Source organism: Callithrix jacchus, chromosome 2, assembly GCF_049354715.1.
Source record: "Callithrix jacchus isolate 240 chromosome 2, calJac240_pri, whole genome shotgun sequence".
In the NCBI taxonomy this organism is placed as follows: Eukaryota; Metazoa; Chordata; class Mammalia; order Primates; family Cebidae; genus Callithrix; species Callithrix jacchus.
In genome coordinates, this window is record NC_133503.1 from 205,591,459 (window position 1) to 205,600,221 (window position 8,763).

General features: G+C 64.2%; 1 protein-coding gene across 1 annotated transcript in view; it reads left to right on the top strand.

Annotated features, from left to right (window-relative positions):
• Positions 1 to 5,428, top strand: part of SLC9A3 (solute carrier family 9 member A3) — a 58,311-nt gene extending 52,883 nt beyond the window's left edge. Inside the window, exons 11-16 of the mRNA XM_035291864.3 lie at positions 1,837 to 1,949; positions 2,520 to 2,649; positions 2,787 to 2,960; positions 3,071 to 3,143; positions 3,492 to 3,599; positions 4,827 to 5,428. Of these exons, the coding sequence (XP_035147755.1) occupies positions 1,837 to 1,949; positions 2,520 to 2,649; positions 2,787 to 2,960; positions 3,071 to 3,143; positions 3,492 to 3,599; positions 4,827 to 5,080 (852 nt within the window). The 3' untranslated portion in view covers positions 5,081 to 5,428. The remainder of the gene's footprint in view (positions 1 to 1,836; positions 1,950 to 2,519; positions 2,650 to 2,786; positions 2,961 to 3,070; positions 3,144 to 3,491; positions 3,600 to 4,826) is intronic.
• Positions 5,429 to 8,763: the final 3,335 nt, after the last annotated feature.

Sequence of the window (8,763 nt, forward strand, 5' to 3'; positions counted from 1 at the left end):
GGGGCCTCTTGGCGTCTGCAGCACCCCTGCCTGCTCCAGGAGACAAGGCCCCAGGCGCCCCACCCAGCTCCTGCCCAGAATGGCCTCAGCCTCCCAGGCCTGCCCTGACCTCCCCAGAGGGGCTCTGGCTGCAGGAACTGTACGGAGCAGGACCTACGTACAGGCACAGCTGCAGGGATTCTGCTCCCTTTAGGTCCCGCTCCTCCTGAGGGACAGAGCCCTCCCTATGGAGCTTTGGCACCCAGCTGCAGGGATTCTGCTCCCTTTAGGTCCCGCTCCTCCTGAGGGACAGAGCCCTCCCTATGGAGCTTTGGCGCCCTTGTCCAGCAGCCAGTTGGGGCTGGTGCTCTTGCCAGAGGGAACGGGCCGTCTTGACAAAACCTCACACAGAGAGCCAGCAGGGCCCTGGAAATAACATTCATTCAGACAGAATGATTCTGCCTCCACTGGGGCCCATTCACCCCAGACGTACCACCCATGGCCAGGGCCACACTAAGTGGCAAGGTGACTCCTGGCAGAGGGCACGGGGGCCTGGGCCAGTGCAGATCAGGAAGGAGGGCCCCTGGACCCGGCTCCATAAAATACCCCAAACCACAGGCCCAGCAAGCAAGAGCAAGTTGAGATACCCTGGCCTAGGAGGCCTGGAGCCTGGCTGGAGGGTGGGAAGAGGCAGCGGGCTCCCCTCACCCCCACATGGGTGACAAGGTCAGCAGGCAGGGCCTCAAGCCTCTTCCCCAACCCCACCAGCCACCGTCCTTGACCCTGGGTTCAGCTGCGTGTGGGGAGCCTTGGGCTCCTCCCGGTCACTCAGGCCAGAGTCTCCCCACCTGGGGTGGCGTGGCCATAGTGCCACCTGCCCAGTGGCCCTCCTGGCTCCCACACAGGGCAGCTGCTTTCTTTCCCAGCGCCCGCCACCCTGCAGCCCTCCCTGTGTCTGCCCAGAGCTTCAGTTACACCATGGCTCCCTCACTCTTAAAAGGTTTGTCTTCATGGAGTCAGTGGGAAAGGGACAAAAGTACAGAAGATGCTGGATTTAGAAGCAAAAGCCTAGACAGAGGATCCTCAGAACCAACGACCCTCACAGGCCCCAGGGTGGGGGCCATGTCTGCAGTGGGAGTAGAGGCACCTCCCACCCCTGGAGGCTTTTCTGGGAGGGTTCTGCCACTGCAAGGCAGCACAGGTGCCCACCTGGCGAGGACGGGGCACAGCGAGCTGACACTCCCCACACCCGGCCTCGCTAACCCTGGGGACCCTGATTCCAGCCATAAGCCCATCCCGCCCTATGCTCCCCCACGGCCTCACTCCAAACCCTGCTGGGCAGGCGGGCGGGCTCTGAGGACACTCAGCTCTGCAGCTTGTATGCCCCACTGGGCTCTGCTCCATTCCCTTGACCTGATTCAGTTCTGGACGTGGCACCGATGGGGTTCCTTTCTTGGGGAAATGGGGGCAGGTGTTTCAGGGCCTCCAGCAGGGACAGGGGCTCCTCTCTGACTTGGCAGTATAGACAGTGTCCCCAGACCCACCCCAGGTCCCAGACAGCTTCACCACTTCACACACAAACCGCTGTGTCCTCCCGTAACTGTTACGTCTGCCCAGCTCAGGCAGAAGACTGGCTATGCCTCAGATGGACACAGACGGGGGCTCAAAATCTGAGCTCCTGTTCTTGGTGTCTCCACCTGCCGCAGCTATGAGGGGTGAACCCAGGCTCTATCTCAAGGTCTTTCCTGGGCCCCGAGCTCCCAGCGCTTCCCACCAGGGCACACATCAGCAGCAGCTGCTCCAGGTCTGGGGCCTAGGGCTGCTCAAGCCGCTGACGGGGCTGCCTCCTGACCACAGGGAGAGCGCCGGGGGTCCCTGGCCTTCATCCGCTCCCCCAGCACAGACAACATGGTCAACGTGGACTTCACACCGCGGTCATCCACCGTGGAGGCCTCCGTCTCCTACCTCCTGTACGTGGCCACGTTCACACAGCTTCTTCCCCGGGGAAGAACGAAGCCCTGGGAGCTGAGAGTCACAGAGGGGCTGCAACAGCTCCTGGCCTGGGGTGGCAGGCGGGGAAGGGGAAGGGAGAGGTGCAGAAGGTGGGGCCCAGGGTCCTCTCCGGCAGGAGAGGACTCCCTCGTGTTAGGTGTTGGCCAGACTCCCTCAGTGCAGGATGCAAGATGAAAGAGGGGGTACAGGGGATTGGGGGCTGAGCCTGACGTGTCTGCCCTGTCAGAAGCAGGCTGTCCTGGTCCCCATGCCACCCCTACTGCCCCTCTAGCCCTGGGCTCCACGGCTCATGGCCAGTTGTCACGGGAGGTCCACTCTGCCAGGTGTGCAAACACTGGGGTCCCCGGATCTCATACCCAGGGCTTCAGAGGGGGGCCAGTGAGGAGGGGGCTCCACTTCAGATGGGAGTCCAGGAAAGCCTCGTGGGGACTCGGCCTGAGCCCTGAGGAGAGAAGGGGCTGGCCAGGTGGCTTCCATAAAGCCGGGGGCCCCGAGGCAACGTGTGGCTCAGCGCTGTCCCCACACAGGAGGGAGAACGTCAGTGCCGTCTGCCTGGACATGCAGTCTCTCCAACAGCGGCGACGGAGCATCCGGGACACGGAGGACATGGTCACGCACCACACGCTGCAGCAGTACTTGTACAAGCCTCGGCAGGAGGTGGGTGCTGCAGGCTGGGGGCGCCTCCTGGTCCTCTCCTGGGACCATGGGGATCTGTGCTCAGCCCCTACAGTAGGAGGGCAGGAGTGTCCAGTGTATGCTCGGCACAGCGGTGACCTCCGTGCCCGACCTTGCAGTACAAGCATCTGTACAGCCGGCACGAGCTCACGCCCACTGAGGATGAGAAGCAGGACCGGGAAATCTTCCACAGGACCATGCGGAAGCGCCTGGAGTCCTTCAAGTCAGCCAAGCTGGGGCTCAACCAGAAGAAGGCAGCCAAGATGTATAAGCGGGAGCGTGCCCAGAAGCGGGTGAGGGTGGGCCACCAGGAGACGTGGGGGGCCGGGGCCTGAGCGGGAGCGGGGCCAGGGCCAGTGTGGCTGTGTTGGGGTGTGTTAGCAGCTTCACGTTCACTCCACAGAGAAACAGCAGCATCCCCAACGGGAAGCTGCCCACGGAGATCCCTGTGCAGAATTTCACCATCAAGGAGAAAGGTGTGCTAACAGCCCCACCTCCGAGGCCTCGCCCTCCCCTCTCAGGACCCTCCCAGCTGCTGCCCCTCCAGCCACCCAAGCAGGGGAGGCACAGTCAGACCCACCCAGGATGGGGCTCCAGCAGCACTGCCCTACAAGTGGGGTCCCTCCTCGCCCTCCCCCAGCCCTGCAGTCCAGCCTTCCTCTCTGGGTCCCTCCCCTGGCCCTGCGGTCCAGCCTTCCTCTCTGTGGGTCCCAACCCTCTGCAGCGAAGTGCACAACACTGATGGACACTGCTGACCAGTCTGTGAGGATGGCCCCCCAGTGACCCCAGTCCTCACCCCAGCCTGTCTCCCTCATGCCCCCCAGACTTGGAACTTTCAGACACCGAGGAGCCCCCCAACTATGATGAGATGAGCGGGGGGATCGAGTTCCTGGCCGGTGTCACCAAGGACACAGCATCCGACTCTCCTGCAGGTGGGGACAGGGCGAGGACGTCGTGGCCAAGGGATGGGTGGCCCCTGCTGTCCCAGAAGGGAGCTCTGTCATTGGACCAGGGACACTGGGACCTGGCAGGGGGTGGGGGGGCACTCCTGTGAGTTCTTGAGGGCCCTGCCTGGCACTGAGTGCCCCCTCTACCAACTCGTGTCCCCGGAGTGGGCTGGGTGTGTCTCAAGGGAATGGAGGTGTTACTGGGGCTGCCTGTGGTGTGTGGGGCCATGGATGTGGGGCAAGGGCCTGCAACCTGAAAGGCACGTGACCCTAACTCCCTGGGTGACCACAACCTTCACGCTGACCCTAACCTTCTGGGTGAGCCTAACCTCCTGGGTGACCCTGACTTCCGGGTGACCCTGACCTTCCTGCTGACCCTAACCTTCCTGCTGACCCCAACCTTCCTGCTGACCCTAACCTCCCAGGTGACCCCGACCTTCCTGCTGACCCTAACCTCCCAGGTGACCCCGACCTTCCTGCTGACCCTAACCTCCCGGGTGACCCCGACCTTCCTGCTGACCCCAACCTTCCTGCTGACCCTAACCTCCCGGATGACCCCGACCTTCCTGCTGACCCTAACCTCCCGGGTGACCCCGACCTTCCTGCTGACCCCGACCTTCCTGCTGACCCTAACCTCCCGGGTGACCCTAACCTTCCTGCTGACCCCAACCTTCCTGCTGACCCTAACCTCCCGGGTGACCCCGACCTTCCTGCTGACCCTGACCTCCCGGGTGACCCTAACCTTCCTGCTGACCCCAACCTCCCGGGTGACCCCGACCTTTTGCTGACCCCGACCTTCCTGCTGACCCTAACCTCCCGGGTGACCCTGACCTTCCCGCTGACCCCGACCTTCCTGCTGACCCTAACCTTCCGGGTGACCCCAACCTTCCTGCTGACCCTAACCTTCCGGGTGACCCCAACCTTCCCGCTGACCCTGACCTTCCCGCTGACCCTAACCTCCCGGGTGACCCTAACCTCCCGGGTGACCCTGACCTTGCGGATGACCCTGACCTTCCCGCTGACCCTAACCTCCCGGGTGACCCCAACCTTCCTGCTGACCCTAACCTCCCGGGTGACCCTGACCTTGCGGATGACCCTGACCTTCCCGCTGACCCTGACCTTCCAGGGCACCCTGCGGGTGACGGCCCGGGTGAGGCCTCCCCTGCCGCCGTGGGGTTCCGGGGGCTGACCGGCCGCTGCTCTCTCCCCTAGGAATTGACAACCCTGTGTTTTCTCCGGACGAGGCCCTGGACCGCAGCCTCCTGGCCAGGGTGCCGCCCTGGCTGTCTCCCGGGGAGACGGTGGTGCCCTCGCAGAGGGCCCGCACGCAGATCCCCCTCTCTCCCGGCACATTCCGCCGCCTGACGCCCTTCCGCCTCAGCAGCAAGTCGGTGGACTCCTTCCTGCAGGCCGACGGCCCCGAGGAGCGGGCCCCCGCCGCCAAGCCCGAGTCCACACACATGTAACGCTCCCGGGCCCCCGCTAACGCCTCTCTCCGCAGCTCCTCTCCGCAGGCCTCGACTCTCTCCTCCGCCCGGGACCTGAACCTGGCACCTGTTTCTCTCTCCTGCAGCTCCTCTTCCTCCTCTAGGCCCCGCCGGCCGCACCCCCTCGGGAGCCCGGACCGAGACTCGCCCTCTGCTGCTCCTGCGGAGGCGAGGCCCGGGGCTGCCCGAGGCTTCCTTCCTTTTAGGCGGCTCCGAGGGCGCTCCCAGGGAGCGGGCAGCAGGCCCGCGCGGGGCCCAGACAGGAGCCGGGGAGCAGCCCGCGCGCCCCGACCCTCACCCGGGGACACGAGGGCCCGCCCCGCAGCTCAGGGCCGGGAGAGGGAGGGGCGCCACAGGCCCGGCTTTCCGAGTTCCCTCTGCGGCCCCTCGGGTTCCTCGCCGTTCGGGGCTGCCTCGGTTTAAGATGGAGGGAGCAGGTTTCCCACTTGGGGACCTTCGCCTCCCGCGCTGCAGGGCCTGGGGCGGGACCTTCCCGCACCGAGGAGGCCGCGGTCCTGGGACCCCGACGGCGGGACGTGACTGGGCCGGGCCGGGGCTTCGCTGCTGCCGCTTTCGCCTCTGCCCCGCGAACCCGGGCCCTGGGAGGAGTCCCCGGCGGGCGCCGAGTCTGGGGTGCGCGGCGGGAGGGTAGGCGGGAGCCGCCGGGCTCGAGGAGAGCTGAGCCCCGGGGACCGCCCCTCCCGCCCCAGCGCCCGGGCTCCGCGCACCGCTCAGGTCCCGCTCTCCCGCAGGTGACACCGGCTCCGACACGCCGCTGACCGGACGCTCGTCCCCGCGCCACGGGCCGCCCGCCGCCGCCTCCGCCCCCGAGAAGCCCCCGATCCCTGCGCGGCTGCAGCTACCGCGCGCCCCGAGCCCCGCCCCACCCGCGCCTGCGCCTGCGCAGAACCCGGAGAGCGCCCTGCCCGCGCCCGCAGAGCCTCCCGAGAGCGAGCTGGGGGCGGGGCCCGCACCAGGGGCGGGGCCGGAGCGCCGGGGGCTGCCGAGTGCGCACGCGCGTTCGGCGGCGGCGCGCCGCGTTCACAGCCGGCGCTCGTTTCAGCGGCCTCGCGCGCGCCGCCGCCCCGCGCTGCTGAAGTTGGCCTCGCTGCCACCCTCGTGCCACGCGCCGCCTCACGCGCTGGAGCAGGAGGAGACGCCGCTGTGACGCCACAGGCGGGAAGGGCCCGCGCGCCAGAGCTGGCCGCTGGCGCCCGTCCCCACCGTGGCCCCGAAACCGTGGCTCGCCCAGAAGGGGTTCGCAGGCGGGAAACCAGCCCTGATAGCTCCGGGCCCCTCCCTGCCCCGCGCCTCTTCCCGGGACCCACTCAGGGACCTCCCAAGCGCCAGGACCCGGGGCCCGACCGCCGTTTCCAGGCCCTCGCCGGGCCTTTGAGCTGCAGGGAAAGCGGCGGAATGTCTTCCGTCTGCTCAGCGCTTGGGGTTTAGACTCCCGGAGCCAGCACGTGCTCCGTGTCCCTCCCGGGTTCCGTCCTGCCCGCGACGGGTCTCGGTGGCTGCCCTGGGCACCGCGGTCTCCGCCCTGATCTGTCGTCCCTGGCGCGGAGGGCGCCCGGGGTGCCCCGGCTGGGTGAGAGGTGGCCTGGCTGGCGGCGCTTGCCGGGAATCATGGCCGGTCCTAAGTGGCTGCCCTGGTCCCCTTCACACAGCGGGGAGCGCCAAGGGGGAATGGAGGTGCCCAGGGCACCCCGCAGGCTCAGGCCCTCCACGGAGACCTGCTGAGACCCCTGGGCCTGTCCTGGACCCTCCCCACCGCCTCCAGCGTCCCTGGGCGGGTCCTGGTCCTCCGCGGGGACACCGGCTTCCAGCCCGAGTCCCGGGAGGCCGAGTCCAGAGTGGGCGGAGGCCGCGGTGCGGAGCCGGGACGGGGCTCCGAGTCCGCTCATCCCTCAGGCGGCAAGTCCCGCAGGGTCCAACCTGCCTGAAAACCCGCCTGCACTTGGCTCTGATGAGGGCAGTGGAGGTGGGACGTTCCCAGGGGCTTTTCCAAAGGCAGACGCGCAGCTCCTTGCTCAGGAAAAGTAAATAGTCCTGGGAAGCGCTGGCAGTCACCAGGAAGGAGGCGTTCTAGAGTTCCGCGTGGCTCGACTGTGGCACACTGGTGGGAAGAGGCCACCATTTCCCACTGGTAACTTCGTACCGCTGTGCAAAAGGGAAGCGCCACCACACAGAAGCCTCCGTGACCCCAGCTTCGGAGAAGCTCTCATCTCACTGCAGCCGCTCTGCTGTGTGGACCAGTGGCGCAGCCACCCCGATCAAGCGCAGTGACTTTCAGGGTTCACTGGTCATTCTCCACACTCTGCAGCCATTTCAGTCAACTCTGAGCACAAACTCCAGCCATTCCCTATGCAGCGAGGCCTGCCCAGTCAGTGACCCTGCTGGACAGAGCTGAGGCCATCCTGGGTCCCTGCTGCAGCTACCATCTTGATGTCCACCAGAGCAGCCTGGAGCCTGGCCTCCCCGGCACGAGTGGGTGTTCTGAGAGGCCCCCAGTTTGTCCCGTCTGCACCACCGAGAGGTCTCTGGGCGGCCAAAAGAGCAAAGCTACCTTCCAAGTGCCTATCCTAGCCTGGGAGAACAGAGCAGGAGCGTCGTGCGGCCCACAGCGCAGAGTGCGGTGACGGCACGGAACAACTCCCCTGGACCCTTGCTTGGGCCTGCATCTGACTCCCAGCTGCAGTCAGAAGCTGAGTCCAGGTAACTAACTGCTCGGCCACTCCTGGTCGCTCCTCCCCGGACACCAAAGTCAGCAAAGACGACGCCGTGATCACCGCCAGCTTACCATGTGGTGAACACAACACTTACCAACACCTCCTTGAGGTCAGTCTTCGGCACCGGGGTGGGCAGGCAGGTTTTCTGTGTTTATGAGACCACACAGGCTTAAGCACAAACGTGGAACCAGAGTTCCAGGTGAGGAAACCTCGCTCACAGAAGCTCAGACCACACCCCACCAGGTAACGTAGTGCGCCCGGGCTGTGGGTGCCAGGAACGAGGGCTAGGGACACGTCATGAGTGGGAATCCCCATGTTCTGTCACCACTGTCTTATGAATGTATTTCCTTAGGAAAACTGTTGTAAAAACTTTTATTAGGAAGGATGTCTATTTATTTAATACTGAACTTTGGCCTCCTCTGTGATAGGAATTTAGGAAATCATTATTTCTCGCTTCTGTATTTTCTCAAAACTAATTTTGTTACAGAGTTGAATACACTGTGTACTAATCTATTGTGAAAGCAAAGAATTTCATCAAAACATTTCAAATTACAAGTGTGAAAATTGTGCATAATTTTGCAATTGTAATATTAATTGAACTTTGTGTAATTCTAATCACAAAATGACGTGCCTTAAATGCCCTCCAGTTGTGGGATGGCAGTGTCTGGGCAGGGAGGGCCCATCACCAACCCATCACCAAACCCTGAACCATTGCTAGACCACTTCTATTAAAAACATTTCAAGGCATTTTGGGTGCAAACTTCGTTTATAAATGAGAAATCATCTACCTACGAGAATATAAGGAGCAGTCTCCTGTAGGCAGATAACACTTTGCCAAAAATTAACAGAGACGTGTGTGTGTGTGTGTGTGTGTGTGTGTGTGTGTGTGTGTGTGCTGTTGCTGCCCTTCCTAGCGGCTGTGGGAGGACT